Source organism: Camponotus floridanus, unplaced genomic scaffold (genome assembly GCF_003227725.1).
Source record: "Camponotus floridanus strain SB8 unplaced genomic scaffold, Cflo_v7.5 scaffold11, whole genome shotgun sequence".
In the NCBI taxonomy this organism is placed as follows: Eukaryota; Metazoa; Arthropoda; class Insecta; order Hymenoptera; family Formicidae; genus Camponotus; species Camponotus floridanus.
The window spans coordinates 3,268,588-3,284,725 of record NW_020229226.1 but is presented as its reverse complement, the minus strand read 5'-3'; the positions used below and the strand labels follow the sequence as shown (position 1 = coordinate 3,284,725).

General features: G+C 34.0%; 1 protein-coding gene across 1 annotated transcript in view; it reads left to right on the top strand.

Moving 5' to 3' along the window:
- The first annotated feature begins 3,079 nt into the window (after nucleotides 1-3,079).
- Nucleotides 3,080-16,138, top strand: part of LOC105253928 (diacylglycerol O-acyltransferase 1) — a 90,611-nt gene continuing 77,552 nt past the window's right edge. Inside the window, exon 1 of the mRNA XM_011262291.3 lies at nucleotides 3,080-3,204. Coding sequence (XP_011260593.1) covers nucleotides 3,080-3,204 — 125 coding nt within the window. The remainder of the gene's footprint in view (nucleotides 3,205-16,138) is intronic.

Here is a 16,138-nt window from a genome sequence, read left to right as displayed (position 1 = left end):
CCTATCGCGGTTCCAACGACCCTGCGAGTTCGCGTTGAAAAGCGTCGACGAACGAGTATACGTGCCGATCCGTCCGCTTCCGGTCTCGCAGGCCAAGAGCGTTCCTCACTCGCACACGGAATTGTTCGCGAAATTCCTGCGGAATGCGCCGGTAGACGCACGCTTGTCCCGATCTCGCAAAATTTAATTCGCAAAGTTACATTATATGGGATAAGGATACCGCGATTATGCTGAAATGAAATGCAACAAAGTTGGTATAGTCTCGGATGAAAAGTTCAATCCAGTTCCAAGATAAATGCTACAATTTATTCTTTGCTCGTAAACAAATGAATCTTTGAATAAAAACGTCTCGTCCGATAAAAAATATAAATATATTCACTCGAGGCGAAAAATAATATATGATTGAGTGACTTGAAATTAGATGTGCAGACATGTGTCTTATCTTCATTTGATTAGATAAAAATAAAGTGGCGACTTAATAATAAATATAATACAGAAACAGAGAGAGGAAGGGTAAAGTTTTGAGTCACTTTAAAATGGAAACAGTCTTACATACGGCAAACGTTTACGAGAAGGAAAATAGCGTTTCGCATTTGCAATAGTTTACATTTTACAATAATCTTGAACTTTGATGATCGCCAGTGGTACGCGAAACGGAATAGAGATTGTACTGCCGGTACGTGCCAATCTGCTCTCCCAAGGTTTCCAACAAATGCGATTTTCAGCCACATGAGTTTTCGGGTAAATTTGCCGAGGATGTAGGGGTAAACACGCGACTATCCTGTTTTCCCCTACACGAAGTAGTTTACCATCGGGCGAGTGTTTACTCGGTATTTTACGATCAATAAAATATTGCTGGAATATTAAAGATCTGTGCAAGATTAATATTTGTTCTGCAATTGGATTGGAATTTAGTTAGAAAACGAAAACATATATAAAGAAACATATAATAAAAATATATATAATATCGTAAAATAAATTGATAAAAATTCGTAACGATTTTATATATTTTAGTTACAAGTGTCTACAAATTTTTGTTAACGCTTAAAAACAAATGTCGAAAGTGAAGGGGAAAAATATTGCTATGCTATGAATTTTATTTTTTTTTTATTTCGTACATTATTATCCGTAATAAATATTCATCGAAGATTCGTTTAATTATTTTACGTTGATCGACAAGCTAAGAAAGATTAAATTTAAAAAATCGTATATGTATGAGCCATCCTATATATTTTCTAAAACCTGCGGGATTTCGATTCCGTTTGGGGAAAAAATCGACCTAAACAGTTCGCAGCATATCCTCCCTAATAACGGATCGTGGAAACTCGTACGCGTCATCGCTTCGTAAGTCCGCAATCTACGCGAGGGTAGATCCCTCGTACATTTCCGGAGGATCTTGACGGCTCTCACAGCACCCTGCGCGGCGTGTGTACTTTAATTAGCTCGGGGTTCCTCGTTTCGTTTGGCTTGACGATACCTTTCAATCTTGCAGCGACCGATTCGCGAAATTGTCTCACGTGCTCGGGGTTCAGGCTTTATTTGCTCCGAACTTTGGAAATTCGGAGAGCCAGAAGTTACTCGAAATCCAAGTTCCACGACCAAGTGACAGTACCGCGCAATCTGAAATCTTAATGGAAGTGACGACACTGTGATTACTTCATTGTCGACTTTATAGCCTGGGAGTGTCACTATCGAAATGTTTGATTTAGCAATGACCAACGACTTGCCAACTAGTTTCGTAATTGGATCGTAATGTGAAACTGATCTGCGATGAAATTAGAACCATTAACGTTGTAATACAAGCTGTAGTGACATACAAATCACATTCTCTTTAATATTAAAACTCGAACGAATGATTCGTAATGAGTTATTAATATTTACTTATATTATTTTTTTCTTAAAATATTAATTTGAATAGAATTATAATATGCGAAATATATTATACCTACAATATTATGTTATACAAACTATTATTATATTATCTTCTGTGAGCATTTAAGAAAGCAATATGTAAAAGAACACTTTTTTATGTTATCTTGAACGGAAACGCGTCCTATTGTTGGTCTTGTAATAAAATAACGTTTTATCACCATTAAATTAGGACAGAAGTGCTATAAAGATGAACGACTAGAATGAAAGTTAAAATACAGAGTTGGACTGTAAAGTTAGACTACTATGGAGTGTAATTATTTATTTTAATTGTAGAAAGGAAGCGGGATATTATTCAAAAAACTTTAAAGACCTGAAGAAACTTACTTTAAATGATTTCATATTTCAAGCAGAAATCACCTATATTATGTTGCATAATCAATTATAACAATCATTTCTAAATTGACGATAATTTTTTTATCGTAATTTTTTCATATTATTACACAGATATTATATATAAACATATTTTTTTAAAATCTCAATAATAAAATATTTTTTTAATATCATAATTTTAATTTTATCTTATAAATTTAAAAGAGAGATAAAATTCTATTTGATTGCTATGTGTGTTTATATGATATTGCTTATTAATTCTAAACGATATCAAAGGACAACTGTACACGTGACTCGCACATGTGAAATACATGAGTCAATATGACCCAACACACGAGTTCTCCTTGGAAACTGTCGGCGAGCGTTATCTATCGGAGACCAGAAAATAGATAAACAATCATTTCTCTCTCTCTCTCTCTCTCTCTGAGAAGCACGCGTGTTCGAAGCATGACCTCTCCGAAAGAGAGAAAGAGAGAAGGAGAGAGAGAGAAATTTGCAAATTCCACGTTAGTATTAAGTTACCGCGTATAAGAAGCGTGACACGTAGGAAACAGGCAGAGATTAAAACTGGCATCGTTCGTAATGTTTGGCGTGCACGCCTCTCACGCGTCGCCGGGAAACTTGCTCGTTATCAGCATCAGTGGCCGTTGCCGCGCGCACAAGCCTCACTGTCGGCGGAGAGCCAGAAGTGTTCGGGAACGTGCCGGCTCTCGTTTTCATCCGCGTGTCCCTCCGTCCCGCCGACGAGCGTGATTTGCGTCGCGCCGCAAACACGCGTGCTTCTTTATGTTCCTCTACGTCGCGCTCAAACGACGACATGACGGTCGAGCACGAGCACAACAGTGACTTTAGGATGCGATCGCGCAGAACCAAGAGCGTAACCAGGGCGGAGGAGATCCAGAAGGTGGAACGGATGGTCCGTAGATCGCAGCCTGACAAGCCGTGAGTAGACGCACCGATACACACCTAGATTCGAGTGTCCCTTCGCTCACGCGTTTCCATCGATGCGCATTACGAGGTGTCTGCTCGACGCGACGAGATCGATTATCAGCCAAATCTGGATAGCGAGGTCGACTGTTGTGCGTGATTGCGGCGAGGACAGCCGTTCGCGACGTCCCCGAATACGCGGCGACGTGAAATTTTTAGTAACTTGGAGAGAAACACACGACATAACGCACACGCTTCGTTTAACGCGCGCATGCGTACCTCGCATCGTATTCGATAGAGGTGCCGCGGGAGGGGATACTCCATTCTTGGCGACGGCGCTCCGTCTCGTTTCCTTTCATCATTTTGCGTCTCTCTTTATTGCACGTTGTAATCGATGCGGAGGTCAGCTGCCTGGCGCCCAAAAGCGCGGCCGAGCTCCTTTCACGAGTTCGTATAACGAACTGATTGCGGAATAATTAACTCTGGACAGATGCGTGTTGGTCATATTGGGAAAAAAATGATTGCGACATGGAATACATTATTCATGATAATCGTTACATTCAATGTACACTTGACGTAAGACTTCCTTAATGCGAGGACATAAATCAAATATCGTTAAAGATCAGCATACATATATTGCAATTTACTATTATACTTGAGTTATCTTTTAATAATGTCTGTGCAAATTTCTAGAAAGAAAATCTTTTTGCTCTTCAAAATGTTAATTTAATATACATAAGAAGTTGTTAACATATATGTTTAATATGTAATGAAGGATTGCAAAAATTAATGGGCATGTACACAGAAAAAAAGGACATTATTGATTTGAAAATATATTTAGTTTTAACATGGAAATCTTTGAAATGAGATTAAATTGCGTTAATTAAAGAAAAATATAATTGCTTGAATAATTGCTTACTTGAATGAAGCATTTTATATAGTTCAATCGAGAAAAATATATTCTTATGATTTAAGATTTAATTTTCTCGAATGGAAAGGAAACAGTGTTAGATAGAAAATAACATTTTTAAATCAAAGATTATAATTTTCTTAAAGTAGAATTAAATAATTATATATTTTTGAGATGACAATTACAACATTAAAATAAGACTATAATATTGTTGAAATTTAAAATTATTAAATTCTCCTAAGAAGATTATAAATTGTTGCGTATATACGAACGCGTTAGTTTAAGTATATAAGTTTTGATTTGACACTTATTTTTTTTCTGTGTATGAAATTTTTGTTACGAGGTTCAATTGTGAACAAGAGCTAATATCACTTGTTGACATCGAATCGAGAATTTAAATATTTTATTCATACGCGGAAGTTTAAGTAATTGATTGCTTGTTAAGGTTTTTATACCTTAGCTTTTTTATATAAAGCCTAGCATTATATAAAAAAGTTGCATACAGAGATAAATTGAATATAATTTATGCACAATAACAACTCATTAAGTGCTTATCTTTTTGTGTAACGATCTTTTTATGAACGATATCATTAACATCTTATCTTCATATTCACAGTTTATAAAATAAACTTGAATAGTATGATATTCACAGTTTATAAAATAAATTTGAATGGCATTTAAATGATTTCGTATTTTAACTCTGAAAAGATTATTTAAAACATACACGTGCGTGTATATTAGAACATAATTTACATGAAATAAACAATATTTCACGAGAATTTTATGAGCATATAAAATACATCATTTAAATAAAATATCGAGGGAAAACCTGTCTTCTTAAGTATTTAAAATTTGCAATATCTTATTAATTTTTGCTTCTTGTAAAAACATATATATAATGTATATTTGTTCTTATGTAATATACATAATAATATCATAATAATATCAGTCGATTGAGCGTAATCAGTTTTTAAGGCGGTTTTTAAGTGTTTGTGCAATATTCAATTGACCTCATATCACTTCGAGAAATGACGAGAAACGATGTTACATTAAACTGTTAACTTGTTTTGATAGCGTATAGAATATATCTGTATGATATAAAATTAAATATGTATATAAAAATGTAAGCAAAATTGCGATATTTTAAAAGGTTACTTGACTGTCAGAATCTTATTTGTCAAACTGGTATAAGATTTATCTCGAGTGTATATAATTAATGCATGTTTCTTGCTATTTTAGAGTTTAACATCAAAACGATTTATTCTTGTCTATCAAAATATTTATCAACAAAATCGAGTTAAAGTTCAGTTGCATTATGTTTACAATTTTGAATAATTTTGATGTAAATGAATCTTTAACGAGATTGAGAAATTCAAGGAACTTGGATGAATAATCGCGGGAGAAATGCAAAATTTAATCTCACGAGACATATTTTGATTTGTCATGACATTTATAAAGAAAAGAGTTATGCAAAATATGAGACAAATTATAATATGAAATATTTCATATTTCAGGTTTTGGCCGAGGTTTTAGTTGCATTTACTATTTTTATACGTATTTTATGTTTGTATATATTTATTTGTAATATTTTACATGCTTTTATTATATTGTATATAAACTTTTTGAAATTGAGTCAAATTACATAGTGGAGACTTTAATTCGTTATAATTTTGTTGTATTTAATATATATTTTTTGTAAATAAATTATTTTATTTTATATCTATTTTCGTCAACAATTATCTTGCGAAAATAATTGTTAACAAAATGCAACTAAAATTTCAATATCTTTTCGAAGAAGTTAAAAATTAACGCAACTAAAAAGCATGAATTTTAGTAGAATGTAAATTTATGTACAGAATTTAAATACTGAATTGTTTAAAACACGTGACTTGGAATTAATAAGAATATATTTTTGATCGACAAAATTTAATTTCAAAAAATTCAATATTTTTGTAATATAAGAAGTATAATTATTTTGTGATATATGAAGTATATCTAGTTTGTGTAAAAAAAGCAATTTATGAGAAATTATATGAATTCTTTAAAAATTATACAAACTCTTCGTTTCTCTTTCTTTTTTACAAAATAATTTATTCTCCTAATAAATTAAAGTAATATCTCGTATATTATTTTTTATTTTTTAATCTTAATTAAATTGAATAATTTTCTTAATATTACTTAATGTTTAATCATTTATCGCGCGTATTTCTATTTTTACGAATATATGATATTATTTTAACTGCAATTAAATAACACCACAAAAATATCTGCAAGGCTAACTACTGCCCGCTTAAAAACAAATAAATACTTTTTTAAATGCTGCATTGCAGTGAAACATTTATTTTCAGCAAATTGAAATCAAGCGGAACAAGTTTGAATAGATTTTTACCGATAAAATAAAAAAAAGTTGTCATCCTCTGTGTAAAATGTTTTATTCAAATATTCATAGGAAATAACCACGCAACAATAAATATTACATGAAAAGACCTCTTTTCTATAGCAAACAATATGAAAGTTTTATATTCATTAATAAGGTTTTTTTTCTAATTATCAATGTTATATATTTTGCGTATTCAGAACTCACTATTTTAATTTTCTTTTAAATAATTCTAATAAGTGATTATAAGTGAAAACAAAAACACATCATATTCGAAATTATTATACTATTATTATATATTTGTAACAATATACAAATCTATAACAATAAACGAATTTATGAGCACATTGTTGAAGCAAAATAAAAATTGCATAAGAAACCTGATAGTTCCATGTCATGATATGTAAATTCAAGGTGTGAATTAATGATTCAGATATAATCGAGGTCATTTCCGTTCGTATAGATACCGCGGAATCGCAGGTCAAGGTTAAGGACTATGAACTTTCGATCACGCGAATGCGCGAACAATTTAAACGCCTCCGTGCGCCTCGGTGCGCCTAATTAAGCTCTGGGTTGTGCCGAGGTTTTGCTTCGATGCCTCGCAAACTCCTTCGTGAGGTAGTCGTCACTCTTCTCGGCGACTTCCGGAACCGCTGACGGTTTCCATAGAGTGGAACGTAAAGCGAGGTATGCGCGCTAGAACATCACTTTTCCGTGCCGTTAATTAAAATGTTAATTCGGGTGACGCAGCAAAATCACTCTGACGTTGTCGTTAAGCTTTTTCTCTCCGATCTTCGCGTCATACGTCAGCAAGTTTTCTTTTGCAAAGTAACAGGAATCATGCAAAATTCAGTCCATGATTTTGCATAATTTTTTTTAGGAATATTTATTTATCATTTCTTAGAATTTTCAATCTTTCATGTAATGATTTTATTTAAAGATTGAATTAAGTACAACCTTAGTTATATATATATATTACATATATATATATATATATATATATATATATATATTACATAGTGCTTTAATTACTTATTTCTAATTTAATATTGATCAAATTTGATTATAATTCAAGTCTTGCCTTTGTTCGATTATTAATGTTGTAATTTTATTGAAGCATAACTAACGCGATATTATAATTAAATATACAATCTCTCGTTCGCGTTCATATAATTCTTACTTGAATTAAATGAATTTTTGTGTTACAAATTTCTTATTCAACTATGTGGATTCAGGAATGCGATTGTTCTATTATCAAGTACGTTTCCCGTTGAACCGAACATTCCACTGGTAATGGAACCTAACAAATTGATGGGCCATTCATGATTTGACTGGAAGTAGAGAATATGTATGCGCGTTGATAATCTGCATTGCTAGAATATGCCGATTTTATATCGACATGAAATTGCTTGCTTAATGCACATTAATGGAACGGTAACGGATTATATGCAGTGAAAGAGAATGCAAAATTGTAATAATACTTTAATGACAATATATGCATATATTTATTTTCTTTCTTGTATGTCATAAAAGTGAGTTGAAAATAAATGCGGAATATATTAATTTCCTGATCCTATGTATATGTGTTACTAGCCATGAGAGCATTTATTTATATTGCATTATTTTATTCTGGAAACATGAAATTTTTTTGAGGACATGTGTTTGATTTTGTAAAATTTTATACGTATTTAATAATACTTTTTTTGTTAAACGCGAAAAAATAATAACATGATAATCACATCATAATTTTTTCGATATATTTGTAATATGTTTACATGACTTATAATTTTGTTATATTTATTGTTGGTACTGGGAAAAATATTAAAGAATCACAAAATGACTTAATAAAGATATAAAAATCATTGATATATATAATATATATATATATATATGAATAGGCTCAAAACAGAGAGAATACAATTTCGATGAATAGAAAAAAGTATTTATTATAGAAGTAAAATTCTTTAATAAATAACGTATATCGCGTCGTATTGAAATTAATTATAACAAATTTGATATTATTTCTTTTATTGTAAAAATATTTTGTTATACGCTAAATTTTACCTGTCTCTTCTCGTGTATATATGTGCTCTGTTCGCGTCGCTTAGTAAGACGAGGAAGAGAATAAGACAGAATAAAAACTAGTCTTCCGACATGGTATAATGACTTGCAAATAAGAATTTCTTATTCTCGAAAATGGCGAGTCTCTTTGGCCTTGTCGCGTCACTTCTTTTCCATCTTAGCGCGCGCTTCCCTTTATTTTTCCCGAGGCTCTCTCCTTATATCGGCGAATCCATTCTCGAACAAACGATCCTTATATTTACTCGCAGTATGTTTGTCGAGCGCTTCTCTTGTTTTGCGACTTTGTAATTAGATGGATGTACTCGGGCAATATCCGTCTTCTTTCTACATGTGGATGACGAGGGTTGCGGAGAGGCACAACGTGAGAAGGGCGGGACGGCTTTACAGTGTATTTCCGGAATGCCTGAGATTGATTCCGGAGAGTTTCCGATCTCCCCCATTCTCGGTTTCGGCGTGCGAGTATTCGGGATGTGTTTGCCCACTTGATTCACTTCTTGCTAAAGGGAATGCGGCTAAGTTTATCGATGCATTGTTAAACTGCGCGTTGTAATGCTTATTTAGTGAAGCAACAATCGGATTACAAAGACAAGATACAAATTAGGGTCTTCCGTTTTGTCTGGGGGGGGGGGGGGAAGATAAACAGCACGAATGTTATATTCGAAGAATTTGCATAAATTCATTTGCATGTATCTAATATATCTTTTGTAAAATATCTGAGAAAGTTACCTAAAAGAACAATTTTTTTAGTAGTAATAATTATTATTTTATATTGAAGCTTTTTTAAATATTTATTCTTTGCGATATGATAAAGTGTTTCGAGATAAAACTTATAGTAAAAATTTCTTTTATAATCGATTAGCAGAACATTTAGGCAAGAGAGAGGGAGAGAGAGAGAAAGAGGATCTCAGATTTTAATTTTTAGCAAGCTGCTAATTACGTTATTATCTGCACCGATACTAAGTAGAATTAGAGAACGCTCTATGCGCGTTCAATCCCGCATGAGTGGCACGTTTTCTGGCAAAAAGCCCCTTAATAAATCCCAAAACCACGCGTCATCTCCGCGACGGGCGACAAATTTCCGCCTCGACGTTCAGCCTGCTCCGGCAGATTTTTCTCGTCTATCTGCCGCCTGTTTTCTCCTCCGTTGCTACTTTTTTGCATTTTGTCGAGTTCGGCAAAAACTTTTAATCTCTCGCGAATCTACGTGATATAGAGAACCGTCTCGCGAAATGGGAGCGAGCGCCTTCGAAATGGATGAGGATTAACGGTATTGTGCTGTCAATCCCGCAATCCTTTTCGTCCAGTGTGCTACTGCCTCATCATTTTTATCCTTCTTTCTTTTCCTCTGTCTCCCTCCGGCACCGTGGATCATTTTCACGGGAAGCTTGTAGGTAGTAATGGTGGATTTCGCGCGCGAAATCAGGCGGGAGAACAATGGTAGCGATTACGTTGGCAGAAAGGACGGAACGAGTGTCTGGATTAGGAAGGACTGCGGTTTTTTTGGCAAAAAAACACGACATTATCGGCTTGGAACTCTTACTCCACTAATCGCCGCAAAGATGAGGTGGTGTGCCGGACGACACATACATATTTCGCAGATTCATATTTTAGAAATCTTAAAATGCTCCACAATCTTTGAAATAATTTAAAATATTTAATATATATCTAGGAATATATATCTAGGAAATATTTCGCGCAGAACACAATCATTTTATATTATATTATTTTATAAAACATCACTAGTTTAGCTTAATTTTGAAAGCAATGTCTAAAATGTATTTTTTAATGTTACAAATATTTTTCATGAATTTAGTGTCAAAACGTTGATATAATTTTTCCTTCTTATGCTGTTGATAAAGTAAGATGATTAAATATTTTACCAGGTATATTGCCTGAAACAAGCGATATTTCACAGCGCTGAAACTTGCAATTATATGTAATTTGTAATGGTGAAATCAAAAGAAATGCAATTTAGTCTGACCACGATTGTAGCGGTTGGAAGTGACGAAGTTGCCGCATGGTTTTGCAAAAAGACGAAAAGGAAAATGTAGCGGCTGCATCACGACCGAGCTTAAATTAGCTTCTTTAACGCTTGTCCGGTTTATGCGAATTCCGCTCTCGAGACAGGTGAGAAAATTTTGATGAATCCCCGGAATGCAATATCAAATGGTAGAAATGTCGTCAGCAAGAGAAAGTAGCGATAAAATGGTTTGAAAGAAGCGGGACAAAATAAGATAGAAGACAGACAGATAGACGGGTAAACAAGCGAGATAAATAGATAGATTGATAGACAGATAGACAGACCTAAAGGAAGAAAAAAATCATGAGGTAGCATGAAGGCAGAACGATAGAAATTAATCGAAAGGTAGACAGAAGGATACGATAGGTAATCGATACCATAGGCTGAAGAATAAGGGACAGTCGTGCAGGGTCGAGGTGAACGAAAGCGAGGAAAGGAAAACCTGTTTAAAGCACCATTTAATTTCTCTTCATGAATCATTTAGAATGTTCTTCCATCAGCGAAGCTCTTCTTATCCTCTTCTCTTTATTCTCCTCTATTTCTTTTCTTCCTCTTTCTTCTTCCATTTGCCTCTCCGATTTGCTAGCCGGATGTTGTAGTAGGAGGGATTCCCTCCTCATTACACCGGTAATATATGTATATCCGTCTATCGTTTAAATATTCACGAGGTCTTCCGGTGCCGGGAAGATTCGCGAGGAAAATACCACCCGACAAAGAAGGTCAAGAAGATCCTGGCACAGGGTGCCATTCTTCCATTTTACCCTTCTGTTGTTTCTTCTTATCCTCGGTACGAACACTCTTAGCTACTCTCCTACATAAAGAAAGAAAGAAAAAAAGAAGAAGTGGCACCAGTGACGTTCCTTTTTTTATTGAACTGACTCTCAGAATAATCCAAAAGATTCGATATCTTTCGCAAAGATACGTGACTTGTGCAATTTTGAAGTCGATGTTTCGATTAACTTGTTTACATGATAAAGTTCGAATCATTGGATAAAAGACGTATCTTTTTTTAGTTCGAATAAATGGAAGAAAATAATGAGGCGCGTTACATCGAGATGGAATCAACAATAGAGTCGAATTATTATTAATTTTTCTGTTATGAATGTTTTTATCAATATATACAAGTTGTTTGAAATCTGTCTATTTTTTTACGTAATTTGCAAATAGGTTTTCATTAAGTTATTTTTCGACGTAAGACTTATTTGTCTAGATGTTTAATGCTCTACATTCTGTGTTTTTCATTTATTATATCTCTCTTAAATACAATAGTGTTTAATGCTCTACATTCTGCGTTTTTCATTTATTATATCTCTCTTAAATACAATAGTTATTGCATTATATTACAAAAAATATGCAGATGAAATACGAGTACTATCAGGAATAACGAATGTCGAACAAAACAGAGCGGAATATATTGTATACGAAGGAAAAATAATACTTCTCGTATACGAATATGTTAGTCGTTTGCGATAACGATGGGGAATAATATTCTTTTAATCTTATTGTACGATATAACGTTGGAAAAGCACTTAGGCGTTGAATGTAAGAGAAGTCTCCGAATCTGGGAATAATTTATGCAACTCAGCATGACATCGGACATTAGTCATCCGTGATACGCTGAATAATTATTGCACAGATAGAGATGTGCAGTCGGACACATTGTTATTATATACTGGCGAGGTACATCGTTTACGTATCTGTCTGGACAATTCTGACAAACAAATAATTAAATAAATCAGCACTACATTAATAAATTATGTTCCATTTTCATAAAAATGAAGAAAATGAACACTTTTATTATAAAATATTATTATGGAATATCTTTCGTTATATTTGAAATTTGTTCACATTTAATGTTTTTTCGATATTCGTCATTTCCTATTGTAGAGAGGAATATTTGCAAATTAATTTAGCCATTTGCAGTACTGATCATGTTTATAATTTTCAATAGAATACGTTCGAAAAATAACACGTGGTATTGATCATTTGGAAAAATATTGGTCAGATTGCGAAAATGCGGATGATGGACAGCCGCGTATCTCCTCGATGCGAAAATATATCCTGATTTAATTATATTTCGTAGCTACGACAATACGCTTGAATAATTATACGGAAACATCATCCGTGTTTTGGATATTTTCCGATGGGAAAACGTGTTTTCCTCTTTATTTTGTTTCGCTCGACCGTTGTGCGTCGATTATCCTCATTTTTCTTTCTTTTTTACTGTCCGGTCTCATTTTTGAGTCCATTTTTGCGGAGGAATTTTTTTTGCCTGACAAACTTTGCGAGTGTCCATTTTATCAGACAGAGAAATAACAATCGCCATATTTTTGAATCAGAGCACGCGACTGGGATACCGATGAGATTTTTTGTGCCCGACTTCTTTTATTTTGTTTAAAATCTACCCGCGAGCGTGGGTTTGCATTTTTCAATAGGATGCGAGTTTCGAATAAACACGATTTTTGTTTCAGGCGCTGTAAATAATTCCATTTGAAAATTGTCACGGTTTTATCGGTCGTGACCCGCGTTTGCTTGTTTGATTTTTTTTCTCGCTATTTTCGGTCGCTCGGACAAACTTTTAAAGTAATTTGCACGTTTGATGGCGATAGCCCATTCCATTAAAGTCTTTAACAGAAATGTCAAAAAAAAAAGAGAAATACGGATACCATTTCCAACGGAAATTTGCAACTGGGATGTAATAATGCAGGTTGATAATGATGCGTTATGATGACGTGGCATTAATGGAAAATTGCGCAAAATTATAGCTCTTCATTTTTTCAGTGAAAATTTTAATTTGCATCTTTCATAAAATTTAAATAAGAGATAAACTTTTTTTTCTAATAAGATATGTACTCGCTGTTGTTTCAAAAGTGTAAATTGAAAAGCTAACTTAATCGTTTATTGAAATTCGTTAGTAATTTTAAAAGTGAAAATTTTATCATGTAGAGATGCATCAACATCAATTGGCGAAGTCAGTTGTCATTGGGATGCATTTGCGATCGTAAATTAGAATTTAATTGATTCTGCAGATCGGATCAAAATCGGAAAGTCACAAAGACAAAAAACCGCGTTTTTATTAGATGTTACAGACGAAAACTCAATGCTGAAGTTGTGCTCATGGACGGTGTCGATGATGAAGGGATATAGGATTAACGACTATGTGTGAAAAATTTGTCGCATTAGCAAAAGTTTCATTTAAGAGAAACACACACAAATATATATACACACTTTTTGCACAACTTATAATATGTTCATTGTAAGAAAGCGGAAGCGATTTGCCTCGAAATGATAAGAAAGTGACGCGCGCTCTGGGAGCGGGTCCCTCAGTTCCGGAATAGTAACGACAACTTAGTTGGTCTTTTTTGTTCTTTCATGGCTGCGGTTTGTTGAGAAAGTGGACTGAAGTATGATATTGCAACTTATCCCACGGAGATGCCGCTCGACCTTCGTCTAAAAAGTGCTGTCGACAATCGCGATAAATCATCCGAGAGCGCGTATAAAGCGTGGTTTCCTCGACATGACAAGGCAAGGACATTGTCGACTCTAATTTATCAATATAAAAAATAATTATGTGTTAGTAATAAAAGAAGGCAAAAAAAGGAAAAAAAAATATCTATAATAATAAGAAATAAACAAAATTCTGAATGGGGTGCCAATTAAAGTATGATGGAATGTTACGATAATTACTTTGATATTATATCCTGTTTATCTCGTGTTTCATGAATCAGATGACAAAAGTCGAAAAAATGCATTGATGCATCTCACGTTTTTCAAAGATGCCGGATGTAACATTTTAGAAATATTCAGCGTACTCGCCGTTCTCATGCATATGGAATTACCACAGCGACACGTCTGCGTTCTGTTCGCAATGTTGTCCCAATACCAGAAGCGTGAGAGATAGCTCTTCGTGCGCAAACCGCCGTTTCTATCGCGGCTCTATTAATTATCGCGATCTGCCATAAATTCTGAGTAATAGTTACGGCGCACAGGTCGAGAGGGTTTATTAGGTGAACCGTTATACGGGGGAGTGGGAGGGGGGAGGCGCGACGATGCTGCTGAATACACGCAGAAACCGCACTCCTGAGGGTGGCTGCGGGTAATTACGGCGGGGCGATATATAACGTTCGCCTGTTACATTTTGTACGCAAAACCGACGGAATTCTTTTGCTAGATAAATTGCATCGTCATCATTGCGACGCCGTCGTTGTGAGAATTTACGACAACAAACTTAAGCGTTAGAGTTTGAATAATTAGGAATTAAAATAATTAAAGCAGCGCGTTATACCATATATTTTTGATCTTAGAATAACGTATATTTCCCATTACATTTAAAATTATAATTTGCATTTGCTTTTTAAGGGGATCCTGAATGGGGGGAATTTGCGTTTTCGTAATATTTTTCGAGGTATTTATACGATTTAGAAGTTAAATTGTAATATCCTGAAGGATATAAATTCAATTTCATGGCTTTCGGTTTGCGAGTTTCTGGTCCTCCGAAGTTCCAAGGAGACAAGATCTCAAGGATACATCTTATCGCCCACGCCTCGGATTTTGCTAGGATCTTTCATGTAAATACTTAAGACGAGAGGTTCTTCCATGAAAGTGATATAGAAACTTTTCGAGATTTATCTCAATGACAGCATAATACTAGTGGTCATGAAGAAAGAGCCAATCGAGAAATCGACAAAATCGCATCAGTGTTTGATACGAGATTTATTTTTCTCAGATTTATTCTCTTGAGACATTGATTATAGATATATTATTTCCATTATAAAACTAATTTGCGAATCATTTAAAAAATTTTATTTCTCATTGTTGATGTAAAAAATTAATTAAAGAAAAATTAAATGTAAAATAACGTGAATTTCTCTTTCTTTTCCTGAATATATGTTTTAAGTAGATTTATGAAAATATATTAGAATAATTGCGCTAAGACAATAATTTTCTCTAAACTATTAAAGAAATTAGAAACATTTTGAAATATATTTAATAATACATATAATATAATATACACTGCTAACAATACATCATAAAAATGTATACCTTTTTATGGTCTTATTGAAGCTAAAATATTTTCTAGTTTCGCGCAAATGATCTTGCGAAAAAATAAGTTATAATACGATAAAGAATATTAACTGTAACTTTGAATACAAGGAGAGATAAAAGTTTCGCCTATGATCGTTATTCCTTTTGTTTTCCACTATGTAATCGACTTACCGTGGTATTGTTCGAGACCTTTTTAGTACATGCTCCTTTTGCATTGTCATGTACATTCAATAAGCACTTTAGATATCGGAGATTCCATATGGCGCTGTCTCATATGACTGACAAGTGCACATCGCCAACAATACTCCGTGCATGAAATCTGAATAGTATCTATAGCGGTGAAGGGTCGTAACACAAAACCCTCTTGTCTTTGGTGTCTCTTGGGTGGATTATATGCCGGATGCGTCTCGGTAATCGGCTTCCACGATACGCGTCTATCATCCCTTCGTTGGTTGCACGCTCGCGAGGACCGACAAGGATCATCGTATAAACTTTTCGAAAGGGTTTTGTCTTG